Raw genomic sequence first — 23,534 nt, forward strand, 5'->3', positions numbered from 1 at the left:
CAAAGCCAGGGACATCCTGAACACCCGGGAGGATGCTGCTCACACTTCCCGCCAGGGCAGGAAGGACGTGAGCAACAAGGAAGGGAGCACAGACGCCCCTTCCTCCCAGGATGCCTGTAGTTAGCTGGTTTGAGACTGAAGGGCAGAAAGGAGCTCCTGTTAGAACAAGTCCTCCCTTACTCTCCCTGGGTCTGGACTGAGTCTGAGCCCGGCTGGCCTGCTTCTAGAAGACACTAATCACAGGCTTGCAGCAGAGGGTACTGACACAACGGTAGGAGAAAGGGGCCTACGATCAAGCAGGGTGGGGAGAGCAACGCAGGACAGTAAGAAGCTCGCAAAGCATCTGCAAATTAATACACTCAAGGAAGGCAGCTTAACTTCAGGGATCAGTAACTTGGGGGAATTTTTAGCAACCAAATACTATCCACCAGCTTTCTGTTATTAGTTCAGATGTATGACATGGCCCCACTGAAGAGACATGAGAAGGTAGGTCTGGACTTAGTACAGCAGGTCCTTGAATAACAGTTTCAGCGCTGATGAGATGCCTTGAGAACTTAACACTTGTTATGTACACTAGCCTATGGCAAACTGGTTTCCTTATATGTTGTTTTGCTTAAAGTCAAAGAACTGACATTAAGTTAGGACTTACTGTACTTTAAATTTCTTTCCCTCTCTTCTACCCAATATTTGATGAGATATTAAATCCACCCTCATCGCTATTTTCTGAACATGTACATGTGTGTCAGGGATGTCACATAACAATCTCTAAAACCTGTAGGATAGACAGTCTGCTTTTGATAAACAAACTGAGAACACACAAAGCCCAAGTTCACATAAATGCTTGGTATTTTTGTTTCCTTGTTGTTTTTCAATTGATTTCAGAGAGGAAGGGAGGGACAGAAGGAGGGAGGGAGAGGGAGAGAAACATAGATGATGAGAGAATGTCACTGATCAGCTGCCTCCTACACGCTCCCTACTGGGGATCAAGCGAGAAACACAGGCATGTGCCCTGACTAGGAATCGAACCGTGACCTCCTGGTTAACAAGTTGACGCTTAACCACTGAGCCATGCCAGCCAGGCTATTCCCTTGTTATCTTTATTTCTCACATATGTGATTCTTCCTATTTCTTATAACATTAAAAATTTTCCATTTTACATTTAAAACATATATAATTTTATTAACCAATGTTACCCCAATAAATTCAAGAACTTTTTTTAAATTTCAATTTCAAAATCCAGAGGAAAAATTAACTCCACTTATTTTTCTCATTGTCTTGACTTAATCATAGAGTAGGCAGTATGTCATCAGATTTGTGTTGTTTTCTTTCTGCAGCAAAACAGCAACTGCTTCTGACTTCATGGCAAGTACACCTGAAGAAATGGCGCCAGTATCATTTTAGTTACATGTGAGCTGTATCACTCAAATCCTTGGAAAACTGGTAATCAAGTAAACAATCTTTCCACTCTCCTCTAAAAAGAATATTTATAATACTTCTGCCCCTTCCATTTGTTTGTAGCTCTTAAGGTAACATGTTATCTATGACCCAGTTATGTCTACCAAAAAGACATAAGAATGTTCAGAGCAGCATTATTCATAACCGTAAAAAAACAAAAACCTATTACAGCCCTGCCGGGCGTGGCTCAGCGGCTGAGCATCGACCTAGGATCCAGGAGATGATGGTTCGATTCCCAGTGAGGGCACATGCCCAGGTCACAGGCTCAATCCCCAGTCAGGGAAGTGCAGGCAGCAGCCGATCAATGACTCTCATCGTTGATGTTTCTATCTCTCTCTCCCTCTCCCTTCCTCTCTCTGAAATCAGTAACAACATATTTTTTAAAAAAAGATTACTACCCAAATTGTTCACTAACAGGAGAAGGATGAGCCATCTGCCGAACTCGTGCCAACAGGAAACCACCCAGCAACAAAATGAACAGATTCCTGCTGCAGGCGTCACCAATGAATCTCAGGACACAGTGCAAAGCTAAGGAAAACAGACAGAAAATAGGGCCCAACTCCACTGCATGAAGCTCACAGACAGCATGCCACAACAATTCAGTGGGGAAAGAGCAGTCTCTTCAACAAATGCTGCTGGGACAACTGAACATCCACCTGCAAAGAATAAATATGGAACCCCTACCTCACATCATATACAAAAATTAACTCAAAATGAATCAAAGACGTAAAAGTAAGAGCTAAAACTATAAAACTCTTAGAAGAAAACACAGGGATAAATCTTTGTGACCTTGCATTAGGCAAGGGACTCTTAAATATGAAACCAAAAGCACAGGCAAGAACAATTTTTTAAAATTGGACTTCATCTGCCCTGCTGGTGTGGCTCAGTTGGTTGGGCAATGTCCCGTACACTGAAGGGTTGCTGGCTCAGTTCCAAGTCAGGACACATACCCAGGTTGTAGGCTCGATCCCAGGTCGGGGTGCATACTGGAGGCAACTGATCGATGTTTCTCTCTCACACATCGATGTTTCTCTCTCTCCTTCTCCTTTCCTCTCTCTCTAAATATCAATTAAAAAAATATTTTCTTAAAAATACTGGACTTCATCGAAACTAAAATGTTTGTGTTTCAAAGGACACCACTAAGAAAACGAAATGACAAGCCACAGAACAAGAAAAAAAATGCGCTAATTCATGTATCTGATAATGGACCTATATCCAAAATATATCAAAAACTCTTACAACTCACTAATAGAAAAACATGTCTGACCAGACATTTCTCCAAAGAAGATATACAAATAGCTAATAAACACATGAAAAGATGGTCAATATCCTTAGCCATCACAGAAATGCAAATCAAAACCACCACGAGATGCCACTTCACACCCAGGATAATGACTGGAATAAAGACAGGTGACAAGTACTGGCAAGGAGGTGGGCAAACAGGAGCCTTCGCAGCTCCTAGCAGGACCAGAACTGAGGAGGCACTGTAGGAAGCAGTCTAGCAGGGCCTCAAATGCTCATTAGGAATCACCGTATGACTCAGCAATCCACGCCTTGTACAGCCCAGCAGAAGTGGAAACACACATCTACACGAATTTGTGCACACCAATGTTCACAGCAGCATTATTCATAGCAGCCGAAACCAGAAGCAGCCCAAATGCCTATCAACTGCTGAATGTATAAACAAAATGTGGTCTAGCCATACAATGGATTATTAAACCACAAAAAGAAAAGAAAATACTGATACATGCTACAAACACGGATCTTACAAACATTATGTCAAGTGAAAGAAGCCAATCACAAAAGACCACGTTTTGTGATTCCATTTCTACGGAACGTCCAAACAAGCAAATCCATAGAGAGAAAATAGATGAGTGGTTGCCAGGGGCTGGGGATATGGACGTATGGGGAGTGACTGCTAATGGGCACAAGGTATCTTTTAGGGGTGATAATATGTCCTGCAATTAGACAGTAGTAATGGTTGCACAACTCTGAATGTACTAAAAATAAATGAACTGTCACTTAAAAATAACAATAAACTTAAAACAACTGATCTGTGATATGTGTCACAACAGCACTTGCTACTCAAGGAAGGGGTTATACATGGGGGGCAGGGATCACAACAGAGCCTGCTCAGTACCGGATTCATTCATGCGTTTATTGAAAAGGTATTAAGGATACTTAAAGAATTTACTGAAATGAAGCAATGGACACACTGGCTGAGAGCAGACACTGGGGCCAGATGGGACCACCCTGTTTATGTGGTAAAATACTAGATCTGAGCTCTTTTCCTCACCAGTGAATTAGGGATAATCCCGGGATTTCGGGTCACTGAGAGAATCAAATGAGAGACAGTGGACGTAACCATGAGCACAGCATGCACTGTGTCCACATGCAGAGCCATTAGTCATGCTGAGATCATACACTGGTCACAGGAAGACTGCTCCCCACCCCGACCTTTCCCAAGAAACAATGCCACAGGATACACACCTGTCTGCAGGGCGGGTGGCCCCTGGTGTCAGCAAGGGCCCCTCATCCCACACCCCCGGCGCTCTCCTGGGCGACCACCTTCCCTCCCTGCCTGTAGCTCTGGTCCTTCCAGCCACTTTTCTCATTACTTTCTCCCATGGGCACTTAGCGAGGTGCACTCCCTGCCCAGCCCTATAGCCCCTGACTTCACAGGCCTGCCCTCCAGAGCGCTGACACTGACAAGGTTTGAATAAGACAAATCCCACTGCTCCCAAGAAGGCTTTTCCAATCCCCTCCCCACGTCATTATATTCCGTGCTCGTGACCTGTTCCACGCACGGGGAATTCTTGTTCAACAGGATTGTTATTTATTTCTGAACACACAGAACTGGAAAACACTAGAAAAGTAAATTTATGCCAGGGAATAAATAAAAGATTATAGCATACATTCTGTATATAAACCATTTTCACCAACATTCATAATAACCACACTGAGCCAAACAGTGCATGAGCCAGGTCAGACCACTGGAAAACTTTTTTATGGGTAATCCTCTCTTATCTAAAACTTCTTCAAGCTTTTACTGTATTTAGTGACGAGCTCTGTATTTTTACACAGGGAATAAATATCTCCAGAAGAAAAAGAAAAAAACTGTTTCTACCAAAATTATATGAATCTTCTAGAACCTAATCCATATGCCAGACACCTGAGGCTGCAGGGCTGCTGAACAGCAGCCCCCAGGGGCCAGGCATGACCGAGAGAATGAAAGAGTGTTCACAACGGCAACAGCAAACCGCTCAGCAATTCCAGCCTTAACAAATGGCTTTGGTCAAGACTACGGCTTCTGAACCGAGAGAACAGGCAAGCCGTCCTCAGTGACACACTCGCTCTCCTCCAAAAAGAAGAAACAGGTATTTTCAACAATAAAGTAAAAAAAAAGAAACAGGAGCAGCCCGGGTGGCGGCAGCCCTGCCCGACAGGAGGGCAGCTGCTCCCTGTGATCAGCTGGCGCCCACTTCAGCCCACAGCCTGGGTGCTCGAGGCACATTCAGCCACCGACAGTAAGTACCCTATGAAATTGCTTATGAATGTATCGAAGACTCTAGTTTTGCTTTTATTGTTGCTGTGTTGTTGTTGTTTTTCAACCCTCACCTAAGGATATTTTTCCCATTGCTTTCCAGAGAGTGGGAGAGAGAAAGAAACACTGATGTGAGAGACACGTTAACTGGGTGCCTCCCGCACACCCCAGACTGGGGCGGGAACCCAAAACTGAAGTATGTGCCCTTGACCAGGAATCAAACCCGCGACCCTTTGGTATGCAGGCCAGTGCTCTAACCACTAAACCACACCAGCCAAGGCTGCCTTTTATTTTTTAAAAAGGCTTATAAAGTTGTTTGAGGAGCAGAAATAGTTTGGATGTGGTAAAGGGCTCCACTCATGTTAAGTGTTATTGATTTGAACATCAACAATGAAATGTCCAGACTGGAGGCCACACTGTCTGCATTAAACAGCATGTGTCACATTACCCAACTGAACCAACCTATGCACTTCTAAGGTACATGTTTAAAATAAGAAGACACGCGGTCTGTGCTCGGTGTTTTCTCAGTGTGTAAAATATCAGTATGAAGGAAATGAAACAGGAAAATAATGCAGACATGAAGACCAGAAGAGGGGTGAGTGCTTTCCTGGGTCCTTTTCTTTTTAATATGTTTTTATTGATTTTTAGAGAGAGGAAGGGAGAGAGAAACATCCATCGGCTGCCTCCTGCATGCCCCTACTAGGGATCGAGCCCGCAACCTGGGCATGTGCCCTGGCGGGGAATCAAACCGTGACCTTTTGGTGCACGGGCTGGTGTGACTCCAGGGACTTCCTGGATCTTTTATCTTTTGTCCACACAATAAGTTAATCAACAAACAGGAGGGAAGCTGACGTTAAGTAAGGCTGTAGGTGCCACTCTGGTTTTGTGTGGCTGTAAGCGGGTCCTCTTCCCACTATTTGGCTGGAGATGAGACCCACTAACCAGGCGAATGACAAGAGCTCCATAAATCAATGAAACTTCATTGACCTGCTGGCAAATGTTTAACACTTCAAAACAGGACGGCAGCTTTGTGGAGTCTACGTGTGCATGCCCAAACTCGGTCAGAACTGCATTCTCCTTGACCCAGTCCTCCACTGAAAACGAAAGACTTGCACTACCATTATTATTCCATCACAAAACCCACACCGCTCTGGGACGTCTTTGCACACACCCACACTCAGTTCTGGGTCTGATGCCTTTAGCAGGGAGCCACTCACCCTCCGTAGCCTGCTCACAGTGGCCTCTGCAGAGCTGGATCTGAGGGAAGGTGGCCACTCGGGAGAGCCCAGCATCCCCCTGATGCAGACAAGCATGCCCTCATTTTTCTTAAGTTCAACAGAAAAACCAAAAAGATCCCATTTTAGAGTCCTCACTAATGTGAACCCCAAAGTGTTTCCAGTGAACAACCAGGAGGTCACAGATAAGATCAGCCTCACATTATGTGTTTTCCAAGAGAAACATGACAAAAGCCTGATGTCCCCTCTTAGCCACAGGTTAGCTGTGCAGACCGGTGAGGGCTTCCAGGTCGAGGCCACCAAGGATGCTCCCTGGGCACTCAGAGCAGCTGGGGTGGTTCTTACACGCAGGACTGGTGAGGCAACACTCAATCTTTCACTTCTCCTTGCCCCTCTGCTGTCGCAGGCTGCCTGGCCCCCCTCAGAGCCAGCCCCCACTTCCTCCAGCACAGACAACACTCACAGCCTCGTCTGCCCGACACACCAGTCCCAGTTTGAGAACACAGAAAGTGACCGCGACTTCCCTATTAGAGACTCTGCAGGCTTTGCAGCAATGGGTCAGTGAGGTGACGAGTGGCTAGGGAAAGCTGAGTGGCCAGTCATCCAGTGACAACCCAGAGAGGATGCTGAGGGTGCTAGGTGCAGAGTAGGCACAGCAGCCAGTCCAGTCTGACCTGAACCCCCATCACAAACCCCAGAGCCCTGTCCACTGTCATCTCTCTAGGATGCTCCTCATGTCACCTGTCACCCAGGGCTTTTCCAGCCCTCCGCCCACACAGACAGCCCCCAGGACTTGAGGACTGCTCTCAGAGGACACCTGCAGAGCAGGAGACCTGAGCACCTGTCCCAGGTGTCCTCAGGGGAACACCCACTGTGGAAGGCCCAAGCTGGGTAGGTGGCCTTGAGGAAGGGTGGAACAGCAGTGACTTTCAAACCGCACAGCCATCCATACCTCCGTCCATTTCCTGGATGGCTTCGATCCCCAAGGATGGCTCTCACCCTAATCTGGCCCTGACCCCTACCCTCCAGTAAACATCTCACCACTGTTCCATCACTCCCAGCTCCCCTTCTCCAGGCCTTTGGGCCGTCTGGCAACTTGTCCCACTCTGTTCCAGACCATATGTGACCCGGTCACCTCAGAGAGGCCTTTCTGTTCTCCCGCAGAGGGCCACACAGCACTGTGTCTACCTCCACGGCGGGCCCCACACACTGGCAGTCTAAGTGGCTTGTGAGAGACTAGCCCAGCCACCATTCAGCTCAGGATGGGCCATCCAGTGAGAAAGCAGACAGCACTTGAGACTCAGGACCCAGTCAGTCACTTCAACTTGCAGTAATAAACTCAGAACAAGACACGAGCAAATGCTGACAAAAGGCAAACTAAGAAAAACTACATAGAAAAGGGGTTAATTTCCCCTATATAAAGGGTTCTATGAAATTAATAGGGCCTGGCCAGTGTGGCTCAGTTGGTTGAGTGCTGCCCCATGCACCAAGAGGTCGCTGGCTCGATTCTTGGTCAGGGCACATGCCCGAGTTTCGGGCATGATCCCCAGTAGGGGCTGTGCAGGAGGCAGCCAATCGATGTTTCTATCTCTTTCTCCCTCTCCCTTCTTCGCTCTCTAAAACCAATAAAGGCATATTTAAAAAAAAAAAAAAAAGAACAGGAAAAAGCCGAACAAGTCAATGTGAAGTATGGGGAAAAGGGAAGGATTTTAGCTAAACATTAATCAACTCTTTAAACGTTCGGTGTTCATTAATATGCCCCACAGGGAAAACACAGGGAGGTGAATCAGCCGAGTACTGGACTCCAGGAGGAAGGGTGGGTCCCCACTGCTGTGCTCAAGCTAGGAAAGGAAGGGAGGTGATGACTGGCCCCCACCTGCCAACCCCTGTACCACTACCTGGGACATTAAGCCCCGACCTCAGTCACGGCCAATAGGCACCCAGCCCACACTCAGGACCTTAAGCAAGTTGTGTACTAACGGAGAACATACCTCATAACAGTATATAAAAATTACACTTCAAATGAAATAATACCTAATTTTTATAACAATTAAACCCCCAAATAGCTCTATTTCCCACAAAAGTATCCAGGGCCAATAGTATAGGAATGATCTGCCAAAAGCCAAATTTGTCCCCATTAAGGAAACACTAGTAATACAGTAAAATGGTACAAGCAGGACAGGAATACAGCCTGGTTCCTTCAACAAATAAACTGCAGAAGGGGGAAAGGAGGGAGGAGGAGCCCATGGGTTAAAAGAGAATGTGGCAGCCTAATCCCAATGCCACGTGCAGACTTTGTCTTGGTTCCCAAAGAACAAATCAACTAAAAACAACAACAAAAGAGGGAAATTTAAGCTATGACTACTTGATTGTACTGAGAAATTACTGTTATTTTTTTTAATGTCACAATGTTATTACGGCTCTGTTTTTAAAGAAAATCCTCATTTCCTTGCGGTATACATGGAAACACTCACAAATGAGATGACATGTCCAGGAGCTGCCTCTGAAGAGTCCTTCTTGGGGAAAGGGGAATAAAATAATGAACCGACTGACCATGATGTGACACTGGTGAAGAAGGTGACAGAAACGGGGCTCAGTATTCTACTCTCTCTACTTTTCATGTTTGAAATTCCCTGTAATGAAAAAATTTAAAAACTGTAGTAAGAAATGTTGCCAATTGTTATCACTTTATAGGGGACTGATTACGAAAATAAGTAATATCAACATATGAAAAATTCAAGCCACTCCAAAAAAAGGACAGTGATGTTTTCATACCTGGGGTCACCGACGACTTCACGATATCTAAATGGAAGGCAGCTGAGGGCAGAGAAAGGGTACTAGGCCAAGCACTTTTGAAAAATGAGTTTCCATTTACAAATACTCAAACCAGGGAGACTGACTCCAAATTGCTACAAGCTCTTGTCCCAAACCACACAGTAGTTTTCCTCTCTGGAAGCATATCTGGGCATGAAAATCTGCTGCATGCCCAGTGCATTTGTTATGAGTGCGTTTGTTTTACTGCTGGCATTCCTTCTGGGTCATAAAACAGTTTTACAAGCTAGTAAAATTTTGTACAAACTCTGCAGGCTGACATGACTAATGATTTCAGCATTCGGCATAACAGATACATATCCTGAATCTGATAAAACCGCTCCAGCAGTACTTTGGACTCTGCTTGTAGAAGGTTTATCTCCACACTCTTATTGCTAAATGTTTACCTAAAGGCTCCCTTTCAAACGTGATGCTGGAGCATACTGGGCAAATGAAAAACGAGTTACAGTTCCCCACACCAGACTTTATTTTAAAAACATTTAAAGTTCATTTTACTGGAGGATATTTTTTTCAGATAATAAATGTAATATTTTAAGCACCATTAAACTAGCAATACAATCAACAAGAATTACATGGTAGGGAAAGAAAAATCCTAAGAAGGGGGATGTGGGTGGGGCTGTGAAAGGGACAATAACTGAGAATGGCAAGGATTTTTAAAGTGTTTTTCTTAATATGAAATGAAGTTTTACTTATATTACAAACCAACTGTTATGAAAATGCTACTGAAAAGAAAAGCTGTAAAATCTTATCAACTGAGGACCTCGAAGTCCTCAAAATATCACCCCTCAGGAGGGACAACGGTTAATTCAGAGTTCTTTTTAGAGAAGTTTTCTAAATAATCCATGACAAAATGGACACTCAAGGATCACGTCTTTAAAGGAAAATCATTGGCAGGAAAAGTTCCAAGGTAAACAAAGAACTGACTCCAGAGGAAACAGATAAATCAGGAAAACTAAGAATTCTAATTAGCATCCTCAGAAAGAGGAAATGACAAACACCTACCCCCACCAGCCACCTTGCCTTTTTTTTTTTTAATTGATTTGGGGGGGAGGGAAAGAAAAACATCAATTGGTTGCCCTGGCTGGTGTGGCTCAGTGGTTATAGCTTCAGTCCACACACCCAACGGTCCTGGGTTTGATGCCCAGTCAAGGGCACATACCTGGGTTGCAGGTTCCATCCCAGACTGGTCAAGTTGTGGGCAGGAGGCAATCAATCAATGTGTCTCTCTCATTTTGATGTTTCTCTCTCCCCCTACTCTCTTCCAATCTCTTTAAAAATCAATGGAAAAAATATCCTTGGGTGAGGATTGACAACAAAAAAGAAACACAGCTTGGCTGCCTCAGGTAGGAGATCCATCCAGTTACCTGGATTTGTGCCCTGACCACTTAAAAAAACACAAACACAGAGACAGAAAAAAACACCTAAGGAAAATTTTAACAAAATAAGTGCATATCTTTTACTTTGCATTGTAAATGTAATTAATGCAACTGAATGGAACAATTAAAGTTGAAATGGCAAACTTTGTCATACAAACTTTACCACAATAAAAAAGTTTACCACAGTTAAACTCTGAAAACCACAAATCATTTTTGAACAAATATTTAAGACATGTAAATAAATGGAAAGACATATCATACTTATGAACAGAAAAATAATAGTTAGGATGGCAATACTCCCCAAATTAATCTCCATAGTCAATGCAATACTATCAGAACCCCAGCTGGCTTCTTATAGACACTGACAAGCTGATCCTAAAATTTACACGAACATTCAAGGAACCCAGAACAGCCAAAACAACCTTGAGAAAGAACAAAGTTGGAAGACTCACACTTCCTGAAGTCAAAATTTACTACAAAGCAACAGTAATCAAGGCAGTGTGACACTGGCATGAGGACAGACACAGACGTAAATAGAAAATAACTGAGAGTCCAGAAATAACCGTATACGTATGTGGCCAATCGATTTTGATAAGGATGCCAAGACTATGCAACGGGGAAAGAGTCTCTTCAACAAACGGTGCTGGGAAAACAGAATATCCACATGAAAGCATGACTCTGGACTCCCTATCTCACACCATATGCAAAAATGGACTCAACATGGATCACAGACCTAAATGTAAAAGAGAAACTATAAAATCTTAGAAGAAAACACAGGTATAAACCTTTGTGACCTTGGATTTGGCAATGTATTCTTAGATAGGACAATAAAAGCAACAAAAGAAAAATTTAACTGGACTTTATCAAAATTTTAAAAATTTTTGCTTCAAAGGAAACCATCAAGAAAGAGAAATGACAACCCATAAAACAGGAGAAAATATTTGCAAATCATATATCTGACCAAGGACTTTTATCCAGAGCACATAAAGAACTCTTAGACCTCAACAACTAAAAGACAAACAAGACAATTAAAAAATGAACAAAGGAACTGAATAGAATTGAATTTATACAATGATATACGAATGACCCATAAACACTAGTAAACATGCTCAACATCGTTAGCCTTTGAGGAAAAGTAAGCCCCAACCACTGCTACGACTAAACAGACAACAAGTGTTGAGGACGTGCAGAAACTGGGTCCTGAGATGCTGCTGGTGGGACATACACTGGTATGGTGGCTACAGGAAATAATCTGGCAGTTCCTCAAAACACTAAACATGAACCACCTAGCAACTCCCAGGTATATATCAAGAAAAATGAAAATATGTCCATGAAAAAACTTGTACATTACTGTTCATAGCGCATTAGTCATAAATAGCCAAAAGGTAGAAACAACTCCAATGTCCATCAACTGCTGAAGACATGAACAACATGTGGACTATCCATACAACAGGTTATTCAGCAATGACAAGGAATGAGGTACAGACTGAAAACAATATGCTAAGTGAAAAGAATCATGCACGAAAGACCACATACTATATGATTCCATTTACAGGAAATGTCGAAAATAGGCAACTATATAATAAAAGTAATTAGTGGCTGCTTAGGGCTGAGGAGAGGAAAGAGTTGGGGTGACAGCTAAAGGGTACAGGGGTTTTTCTGAGGTGATGAAAACGTTCTGGAATTAAATAGTGGAGATGGTTGCACAACTACATACTGAAACCACTGAATTATACAATTTAAACGGGCAAATTATATATGGGTTATGTCTCAATAAAGCCATTACCAAAAAATAAGTGACAAGAAGAAATCATCACATAATTGAAAATGGCTAAGAAACCTTTCTTTTCCACTAAAATAAACAAACTTAAATCGGTTAGCTGTGTAATTCAACTTATGTTTCTCTCATATTACTGACAGACAAGTGGTTTTTATTCAATAACCCTCTTAATATATTATTTCACAAGGATTATCAAAACTTCATCAACACAATTCTTGCTTTTTGAAAAAATAATTAAATATTTGTAGAAGGAAACCTATCCAGGCTTATCACTTTGGGTCTGTAAAGCCACAACAACGCCGGATGTTTTGAGAACCATTTCTTGGGCTAACACTCTAAAATAAACGCCGTCCCTGAGGCCTGAATCAGCTGCAGGAACGTGGGAACAGCGCTCCCAGTAACTTCCTCGTGTTTCTGAAAGTGGCACTCAGTCCACGTTCTTCCACTCACTGGAAAGGGGGCTTGTTAATATGCTTAAAGACTTTCAACAACCTAATTTCAAATACTTAGGGTTAGAAAAGAAACAAACCCATTTGTGACAGAGCTGCGAAATTATTCTCTAAGCACCCGTCAATTATGAAATCAACGTCTCAACGGTGAAGCAGCAACACAAACACTCTCTCAAATTGAAAATAATGGACAGGCTGAAAAATAAACTCAGCCTGACTTCAAGTTTTTCAACAAAAATAGAGAAGTTCAATTATTTCAATTCAGTTCTCTCACAGGAACAGGGGTGAAGTACAACTGAGCCACAGCCTCCAGTGTAGTCCAGGCGTCACGGTGAGGAGGTCATTTGCCTCTGCGTGTCACTTGCTACATGTTTTCAAAAATTATAAGTGGCAAGAACATTTCCTGCTCTGCTCTTTATGTTAAATGAGTGAGTTCTTCCTACACACCAAATCTAGGAGTTACAGAATCAGCTCCGTCAGGGCAGGGAAGATAAAAGTTCCTACACAGGGTCCCTGAATCACAAACACCCATTACGACATCTCCACATTACGCGTGTCCTTGGGCACACCCGGTCACCCCGCCCCCCAGGAGTACTCCTCCCCAGCCCCATCCCAGTCCCCGAGGAAGCACTTTCCAGACACCCTTTTTTCTGTTTCAGAAGCACACCATGCACTGCCAGTTTTGCTCAGTGGTTCAAGCCCTCGGATTGAAGGGTCCTGGGTTCAATTCTAGCCAAGGGCACGTACCTCAGGTGCAGGCTCGAGCCCTGGCCCTGACTGGGGGGACGTGCGAGAGGCAACCAATTGATGTGTCTCTCTCACATCAATGCCTGTCTCTCTCCCTCCCTCCCTTCCACCCTGAAAAGCAGTGGAAAAAATATCCTGGGGTGAAGGTTAAAAAAAAAAAGCAGCTAATCGTGTCACTCCCCCTCACATCCCGACCCCCTTTCTTCCGTTCAATGTCATGCAGTTACTAGAGAAAAACTTGCCCTCCCTTGTTCCCATCTCTTCCTTCTACCGATGGGGGAATATTTCTAATAAATAAGTGTAAGAATAGAAACAGCAGTACATCCAAATCAAAGCCCATAGTAACTCTACACTCTGACTTCACAGAGATGTACTCATGTACCGTTTTCATCTTGGGTACCTTCCAGTTAAGTATAGTGCATAGAATACCCAGCTCATCTCTGCGCCGTCTGAAACCCCTACTAAGATGTAGCACACGGTTACTGAGATCCAAGAAAGGAGTTCTGTTGGGTCTCTGTCCTCTGTTGAATTCTCTCCTTTCTGGAGTCCATGTTACCACTGCAGTGCCCAACACGTCTTAAGTCCTTAAAAAATACTTGAATGAATGGATGACAGCAGACCAGAAATGTAAACTTAATTTTGCGCAGTGGGAAAAGCAAAGCTAGAAAGCCAAAGTTACCTGTGTGTAAGGCAGGGGTAAGCGGGCTCAGGAATCAGCAGCAGCACCAGGATCTCTGAGGCCTAAACAGTGATGCACAGGGATGGCTCCAAATCTGCAGGAGAAGCAGCTATGCCCCGACCTCCTCCTGCCGTGAACCCCAGCCCATCAGCCCTCCTCCACATCACTCACCCACCTTCCCAGGACGCTGGCAGCTGGGCATGGACCACACTACTCCTCACAGCCCAGGCAGGAGAAAAACCCCTCTCTGGGGAAACTGACAAGCCCAAGACAAAGAATTACTTTGGCAACTTATGGTAGTATCCCCCTCAATTTGGCAAGGTCCCCATCCTATTTTGTCAAGGTGAGACTCAACATTTAAAGCTTGTCCGTGCACAGTTTCCAATCAATCCACTCATGGTTATGAAAAGACAGCCAGTAATCACCAGGTATTTGGACAAAAGCTTCTGACATCAAAGACAAAGACCAAAGCGGGAAACAGGAGGAAAAGGGCTCAGAAGAAATAGACAACACAGGAAGCAAGAGAAAATGTCCATAAAGCATAAACGTGTGCAAACCAATAAAACATAATCAACAAAAGAAATGTTCAAGAAACGTGTGCCTTCCTGAAACAAAGATAGAATGTTACAAAAAGAAATACGAGGACACACACTTAGAAAGGAAACATGATGGCAGAAATAAAAACTCAGTGTAAGAGCTGGATGATCAGGTTGAGTAAAGTCTAAAAAATCAGAAAGACAATGAATGGCAGAACGGAGGAGAAAAGGAATTGCGCAGGACACTCCACAAGGTCCAACATCGGAACAACGGGCGGTCAAGAAGGCCAGGACAGAGGAATCAGAGAGTGATTATCAAGAAATAATACAGAAAAGTTTCCCAGAGCTGAAGCACTCACAGGCACCCACTGAAAAGGACCCACCAGGGAACACTAGGGGTAAACAGAGGGCCTGCGAGCCTCCAGAGATAAAACACGGCACACAAAGGCTCGGGGATCACAACGGTCTCAGGCGTCTCATTACCAAACACGGAGGGTAGGCAGCAGTGGAGTTTGCAAACTCCTGAGGAAAATTCAATACCCAGGCAAACTGTCGCTCAAGTGTGAGGGAAGAAGAGGCATTTTCAGACAGGCTAGGTCTCCAAAAAATCCCTCTGATGAACCCTTCCTCGGGAAGCATTAGAGGACACACTCCACCCAAAGGAGGGAGGCATGAACTCCAGAGAGGGAGACGGGCAGTGGAGAGAGGACACGAATACCCGAAAGGACAGTCCCCTCGGGAGGACGGCCAAGCAGCAGGCCGAGAGAGCAAGTGGAAAGGACCAGGAGAAGGAAAGGCCCTTCAAGGAGTGGAAAGTGAGAGGTCACTCGGGGAGTCTGATGGTACTGGGGAGTTCCATTTAAAGACCTGGGACTAAATTCATGGCTGTGCACTGGCACCCAGGCTAAAGGCTAATTCCCTTGCCTAAGACAGGGCATTAACTCTATCCTATACCACTTGGCTATTAGATATTCACCTAATGATAACACAAACACTGAATATCAGTGTTTAGAATATTTGGAAAAAGGGAGAGGAAGGGATGTGTGTTTGGGGCACAGTTTGGGAGAGGAAGGGAGGAAAAGTGTTCTATAGCCTTTCTTCCATAGAAGTCAACAGATAAAGTCTAAAACGGAAAAATCAGAAATCAACTGTACACGCCTGCTGTACAGAAACATGAACTTGGAGGCAAGGATTAATAAACCACCACCAATATCCAAAATTCTTGCCCCTGCCGTATAGTATGTAACACCTTCACCCTGCGGCCTGGGATGCAAATGGGATGGGTGCCATCAGGGCCCAGGAGATTTCTTTAAGGGAGGGTATTTCACTAAACCTGGAGTGCCGACATCCCAATTTCACAAGAGAAAAATCAACCTTGATTCTGCTTAGTCACTGTTACCTGGTTCTCTGCTACTGGCAGCTGAACATGATCCCGAGACGGAACAGTAAGTAGAACAGGATTAAGAGGAGCTGCTCATGGAAGTCAGAGCCCAGAGTGGGCTGCTGGCAGAGGGCCCGCTGCTTCGCATCACAACTCTGCTGAACTACCTGACTTAAAACTAAACGCACTGCTTTAATAAAGGTAAAGTTCTATTTAAAGACGAGCACCCCAGAGGGTGTGGTCAGAAGTGCTGTTAATTTCAACTTCAAACTAAAATGAGATGTGTCTTTTTAGGTGAATTTTAAATCCTAACACTGGACCATGAATTTCAGACCCGGTTTTTTCAATTCAACAGAATATGAAGTCATTGTGGAGGTTCTTGAAAAGGCAGAGCTGATGAATTAAAAAGCCATGTTTAAGACGGACCTGGCAGAGGTATTTAAAGTTTCGCGTGAGAAAGGCATTCAGTTAGGTCTGGGGGCTTGAGAGCTTCACCTAGGCCAGCGATGATGAAAATGGAAAGAAAAAGCTAAAATAAAATTGAGATGTTTCAAAGCAGGTGCCAGCAAAGATTCCCAGGGTTAACCATGATCCAATGGAGAAAAGAAACCCTGGCCAGAGCACTGCCTGCTTAGAAATGATTCAGGAACATGTCCAGAGTCTGGTTTTACCCAAAGGACAGTGTGGGTGGGGGTAGAAGGCAGATCATGCCATCACTCAAATTCCTAACAGTTTTTCAACCCCTGCCTCTGCAATTTTATATTTATTGATTTATTTATTATTTATTTATTTAAAATATATCTTTATTGATTTCAGAGAGGAAAGGAGAGAGGGAGAGAGAGAAACATCAGTGACGAGAGAGTCATTGATCGGCTGGCTGCCTCCTGCACACCCACAACTGGGGATGGAGCCCGCAACCCGGGCATGTGCCCTGACTGGGAATTGAACCCCGATCGCCTGGATCCTAGGTCGATGCTCAACTGCTGAGCCACACCCGGCTGGGCTGCCTCTGCAATTTTAGAGGCTAGAGGGATCATCACCATCCCAATAGCGTTAAGATCACCTTAGGGCCCAGCCAGCATGGCTCAGCGGTTGAGCATCAACCTAGGACCCAGGAGATCGCAGTTCCATCTTGGGTTGCAGACTTGATCTCCAGTAGGGGGCTTGCAGGAGGCAGTTGATCAATGACTCTCTCATCACTGATGTTTCTGTCTCTCTCTCTCCCTCTCCCTTCCTCTCTCTGAAATCAATAAAGATATATTTTTAAAAAACAACACAAAACTTTAGAATAAGAAGTTCCATATGTCTCCAAAGAAGCTCTAAAACAGGATAAATTCAACTGAAATTTATAAGCCTCGGCCAGGTAGTTCAGCTGGTTAGAGCATCATCCCAACACACCAAGACTCAGAGTTCGATCCCTGGTCAGGGCACATACAAGAATCAACCAACGGTGCATCAGTAAGTGGAACAACAAACCAATATTTCTTTCTCTCTCTTCTCAAATCAATCAATAAACAATTTTTTAAAATTTGTGATTCAATTCAAATTTCTCTTTGAGTTTCTAATTCTTTCCTAAGGATAACAAAATCCAAAGTCCTCTATTATATAAATATCCTTTTTGGCAAAGTTTTAATCTAAAAATAATTTTGTTGCCAGGGCCTACCAGTCAAAACCTAACACACACAACTGTCTAAAATCATCCTGTAGAGTATAACTTTTATTTCATAGGTAGTACCTATTTTGCCTTTTTACAAGCTGTACCTCTGGTAGATTTTAAGTCCATATATATAGTTCATATTGTCAAAACATGTGACTTTTACATCTCAGGAAAATACAGTTCCTCTCAACCCATTTTCATTAGTGAGCTTCTCACACACGTTTAAGATGACTTTAGCATGCTGTCATTGTGGAACATGCTAAGAATCTAAAACCCAACTTAAACTTGGGAGAAGGACTAAGTGGTGTTATGTTAGGGGGTTTGGGTATTGTGGTGACAGGGCTGCTGTTTTTCTTGATCCTTCCAAAATTTCCTTTAATTTTATTTTATCCCCTCGTGATTTAAAAAAAAAAAAAAAAGCTTAAGCATCCATATTTGGTCTCTTCCAGCAAGATCCGTATCAGTCTCAGAAGATACTCTTTGCCTCTTTACCAAGAAAAGCATTCGGAAAATTTGGCCATACCTAATATAGTTTGGAATTAACAGTCTTGTTTGCTCTCCTGTTCGCCATCATCAACGTCAGCAGACAGGAGGGATTTGAGAACATCATGGGCTGCAGCAGGAGGCGGGACACAGGCAAGGGAGCGGACCCTTGCAGGAGGCGAGATTTTACCTACATGCATTCGTGCATTTGAGTATTCTGCTGAAGAGCAATTCCCTGCACATATCAACTTTTTCAGGCTGCTCACACGGTGGTGCCCTAAAGTGAGAACAAATCACTCCAACTCCCATTTTACTTACTGAAGGTCTGGGTTTAACACAGACACAGCTACTTACTTAAAGTCCAACTGTCAACGAAGGAGGTTTTAGGAGAGAAAAGGGAAAGCCTGCTTGTAATGTTAAGTAGTTTCAACAGTTCCATCTCATGTGCTCCGTATCTATGCATTTCAAATAGCTATTAATAAAATCTAAATTATGTTAGCCTAATCTTTTATTATGCAATCCCAGTATTTCCCTACAATTTAGATCTTATTTTAAAAGACCTATTTGTCAAATCTGTTATTTAAAAGAAGCATTCCCACCTTGGCGGGTGTAACTCGGATGGAGTGGGCTCAATCCCTGGTCAGGACGTGCGTGGGAGGCAACCAAGCGATGTTTCTCATACCATGTTTCTCTCTCTCTCCCCCTCTTGCTCTCTCTAAAATCAATAAAAAGCATATCCTCGGGTGAGGATTTAAAAAAGAAAAGTTGTAAAAAGAGTGTTCCCATGTTATGCAAACATCCTAGCTAGAGAAACCATTAAGATTAAAATGTATCTTGAGACATTTAGCACCATCTGTGAAGACTGAACTTACTAATTTGGTAGAGTCATCCCACTCACACCAAGTGCTGAGCATCCATCCCCACACTGACAGATCCAGGAATTCACATCAAGGAAGGAGAACTCTGAGAAGGTACTGCTACAATCGTAACAGGAAAAATCGCAAAGGAGAAAATTAATAATTCCTTACAGAGGAAGTCTGCCAGGGTGAGAGATGATGCCCTGGACTAGGAATCGGGAAGCCCACATGCAGGTCAGCCTCCACGAGGCGTGCTACACCAGCAGCGAGCCCTGGACCTCCCACCCCGTCTGGAGGCCACATGGGGACCAGTGCAGACGGCCGCTGTGGTCCATCCAATGTCAAAGAGCAGCTCCATCCAAATATAACACTAGCCATAATATTTAAGTCGTGTTCCGTATCTAATACATGTAAAAGTATTTTTACATCACAGAGGTGAAAGAACAAATTTGCCTCATTTTAGTTGTCCACGTTTGTTGCTGTTGTCTTGTTGAAATTTCAGTGTTTCATGGGCTCTGCTTCAAACAGTATCAAGCCTGCATTTACAAATAGCTTAAAGAAATATACATGCAAAACAGAATATTTCCAACTTTTAATTAAGGCCCATGATTTAGTAAAGGAAACTAATCAAACAATAAACATAATGGAGGGAAAATTAAAGACAAAAACCTTCAACGAAGCTAGAATGACTATTCTCCCATGCAGTCACTGTGGAAATAAAACAAGAGCCAGAAACAGGCTTCTTCTAAAGGTAAAAACTTTATTACCTATACTTTACAGATTTCCCCAAAGATTTCCCAATAAGTCTCAAAACCCAATCTGAACCAGTTATTTTCTTCATTTAGTTTCAAGAATTCCATGTAAGTGTCCCTGGACAACTAGCAAGATTTGGAAGGTGGGGAGGGATTGGCCCTCTGCATGACAGGACTCAACATAGCCAAGGTTTCAAACACCATACACCGTGTGACTCCAAAAACTCAACAACCCACAGACTGGTAGCCCATATACATGTTTCCTGAGCAGGAGGAATCAGGGTAACTGATAATGCTCCACAATCACCAGGCATTCAAGTAACAATAAATACGACTGCACTCGCGTAACTACTAACACACCACTGCAGTTACAATGGTGCATATGTTAACATACGGGAGGCTAAATGCTATTTCTAAATATATAAGTATTTCATTCAAGTGCCACCTTAAAGTTAAGTCCATTCTTTGTCTCTGTAACTTAGAGTTTACACTTCTGTGGGAATTAAGTTCTTAGGATAATGCAATTTATTTATAATTATAATTTCCAAAGGGCCAGAATACAATTTTGAAAATATCTCTATCTTAACAGCACACAGCTCCTGTTTAGTTCTGGAAAGGTCAAATGTCATAAAATGAGACCTACACACGTGCCGGAAGAGCCTCCTCCAGGGAAGCCCACCAGTTCACAGAGCGACTGAACCATCTGGGAGTGAGGGGGCTGTACCAGGACCACGGGGCCACAGGGTGCCCAGCCTTCTGACTAACCCCGGTCCAGGCACCGCCTGGTCCGCAGGCCAGAGGCCAGCTGGTCCACACCTAACCAGATAAAGCCCTCCTCCTGCTTCCTCCTTTCAATCACACTTTTACTCATACACTGTGCAGAGTTGACCCTAACCATGGAACTCTGGATTCGAAGATCAAACGCTCAGAAAGGAATGGCAAATACAACATCCAGGAGGCTCCGATGTAACAGGCACCAAAGACCTCACTTTCAAATCGACTGTGAAGCCAGTAAATTATTCAGCAGGTCACTGATAAAGGACCCCAGAAAGCGAACACTCCCTTTTACTAACACTGCACGTAACCAAGAAGGGGGGTCCCCACAGAAGTAAAGCCTAACGGGCTGCCCCGAGGTTCTGACCAGCCTCCTGCTGCTGCTCTCACAAGACACCGCGTCCACATTTCACTTAGAGCAAAAAAAAACAGAAGCCCTCTAAAGAATATGGCAACTTAGGTTTTAACTTGTAAACAAAATTCCAATTCCAGTTCCCAAGTTGGCAGAGCGGGAGGCCTTATTACAGAACTTGCTCGTTTGTTTCCTCATGTCAATAGCAGCTTGATCAGCCCCAAAGATTAGAAATGACTGGTTCAAACTGCACAGTCCTAGCCCGATGGCACAAATGACCCAAGGACGGGTTTTCCTAGGTGTGGCCTGAACGTAAGCACCACATCTTCCCACTAGGTCGTCTTAGGCGAGTCTTGAGGGTGTCGACAGGATGCCCACGGGAGGGGAGGGCGAACCAAAGGGTTTCCCTTGACACTGTCCAAATGATCACTAAATGGCTCGATCACACGCAGGCCCTAATCGTCGGCTGGTCCACGACCAGCGCAGCACAGGTGCTTGAGTGAGCCGGGGCGGCATGCAGAGGCCGGGTGACCGCGGTTTCCAAATGACTTCCACCTACTGACGATGCCGACTACCCCCGGCATACTACAAGGATCCGGCGCGACCACGAAGGAAAAAAAACCCACTGGCTCTAGCCTGGGGGATTCAAAACAAGGCTTTTCACTTGAACGCTGCCCTGGAGATGCTACAGCGCAGGGGATGCAGCCGGCTGTCACCTAGGAGATGCGCGCGGGGCGGGGGCCCACGGCCGCGGGGGAGGCGGGCGCGAGGAGCGCACCCGCGGCTGCCCCCGCGAGCCCGCGAGCGCGCGGGGGGCGGCGCTGGCCGCCGCTCCGGGACCCCGAAGCGGGGGGCGGGGGCGGATATCCCAGGCCGCGCTGCAGGAAATGATATCCAGACTCCAAGGGTGGATCTAGGAAGCGGCAGGGGCGATGGCCCGGCCAGGCGGTGGGGGAGGGACGGAGGATGTGGCTCCCGGGGGCAGGAGGAGGGGGCGGCCCGGCCCGAACGCGGACGGACCCGAGCGCCGGGGGGGGGCCCGGGAGGGACGGGGCGGCGGGTGGAACGGAAGCCGGAGGGCGGCGCGGAGGCGGCGGCAGGATGGGCAGGAGGGGGAGCCGGGCGGGGGTCGGAGGGCCGGGGGTCGGGTCCGCGCGCACTTACCCCACTCGAGGAACTCGGCCACATACTTGTCGCGGCGCAGGGCCGAGTGGCTGCACTCGGTGTACAGACAGACGAGCACGTCGAGCAGCGTCTCCACGCTCAGGGCGCTCTCGTTGCGCCGGGGCCCGTCCAGGAGCAGCTGCTCCAGCTTCTTGAGCCGCACCTTGGCCGACATGGTGCCGCGCGGCCCGCTCCCCACGCGCCGGCCTCTCGCCGCCCGCTCGGCCAGTCCGTCAGGGCGAGCCCGCGGGGACCCGGCGGCCGCGAGCCCTGACAGCGCCTCGTCGCCGCCCCGTCCGCGTCGTCGCGCCCCGGCCTAGGCCGACATCTTGGGCTCGGTCCCCGCAGCGAAGCGTCTGGGGCGCCGGGCCCCGCGGGTCCATGGGCCGGTCCCCTCCCCTCAGCGCCGCCGCCGCCCTCTCGGCCCGGCGCGGCCCGCCCCGCCCGCGCCCTCAGCCCCGCCCGCGGCCGCGCCCTCCGCGCTGCCCCCGCCGCGGCCGCCGCCCCGGAGCGACGCGGTCCCGAGCGCTGCGCAAGCCCGGCCGGCGCCCCAGCCCCGACCCCGGCCCGACCCGGCGGCCCAGCCTCGCGGCCCGCAGCCAACCAGGGCGCGGCCAGCGCGGGCGCAGCCAACCACGGCGGGGCCGGCCGCCGCCGCGCTGACCTCAGCGCGCCGCCCCGCCCCTGCGTCCCGCTCCTGCTCCCGGCGGGATGGGACCTCTCCGCTCGCCGTAGGGAGGCCGGGATGCTGGGAAGGCGGGGGCGGGGCCTGGAGAGGGGCGGGGCCTGGAGGAGGGGCGGGGGCGGGGCCAGGGGAGCGCCGCCGAGATTGCGGCGCCTGCGCGTGCGCGAGCGCTCCGCCGCCGGGTCTCCAGTGTGCGCGCCCCTCGCCGGCGCGCGTCCTGGGTCCCCAAGGGCAGCCTGGGGCTCCGGGGCCGCCCCGCAGCCGCATCTGGTGGCCTCGTCCGGACTCAGAAGCCCGGAGCGGCCCTTGGAAACGCGAGCCCAGCTCTGACTTGGCGGACGGACCGGAGACCGAGGCCGGGGCGGGGCTGCGGCGGAGGCGGCGGCCCTGCGCCCCGTGACTTCGCGGTGCCCGCGCCGGGGCCGCTTCCAAACCGCAGCCCTGCTTACCCCTCCCTGCAAACGGACGTCTCCGGGCGGCAGTCTGGTGGACGCGGCCGGCTGTCTCTCCAGCCCGGGTTGACCCGGCGAGTCGCTGCTCGTGCTGAGATCGCCGGCTTATTTGGGAGGCGGGGGAGGAGGTGATGGATCCCCCCCGCCCCCCGAAACAAACCCGTGGCATTGGGAGACGCGGGGCCGCCTGGAGCTCATGGGAGGTCCCCGAGGCCATGGGGGGCCGGAGGGCTGCGAGGGAGGGTGCAGGGCTGTGGGCACCCGGACCGGGAGAGGGAGGGGGCTTCAGTAGGGGCCGGGCAGCAGCGTGGAGCAGGTGAGCGCGCAGACGAAGGGGGCAGGAA

The 23,534-nt window shown here is 46.9% G+C and overlaps 1 protein-coding gene across 1 annotated transcript in view; it reads right to left on the reverse strand.

Moving 5' to 3' along the window:
- The window catches only part of CDC42BPB (CDC42 binding protein kinase beta), a 79,711-nt gene extending 57,389 nt beyond the window's left edge, over positions 1–22,322 (reverse strand). Inside the window, exon 1 of the mRNA XM_081129623.1 lies at positions 22,054–22,322. Coding sequence (XP_080985749.1) covers positions 22,054–22,228 — 175 coding nt within the window. The 5' untranslated portion in view covers positions 22,229–22,322. The remainder of the gene's footprint in view (positions 1–22,053) is intronic.
- Positions 22,323–23,534: the final 1,212 nt, after the last annotated feature.

Source organism: Miniopterus schreibersii, assembly GCF_964146895.1.
Source record: "Miniopterus schreibersii genome assembly, chromosome: 1".
NCBI lineage: Eukaryota > Metazoa > Chordata > Mammalia > Chiroptera > Miniopteridae > Miniopterus > Miniopterus schreibersii.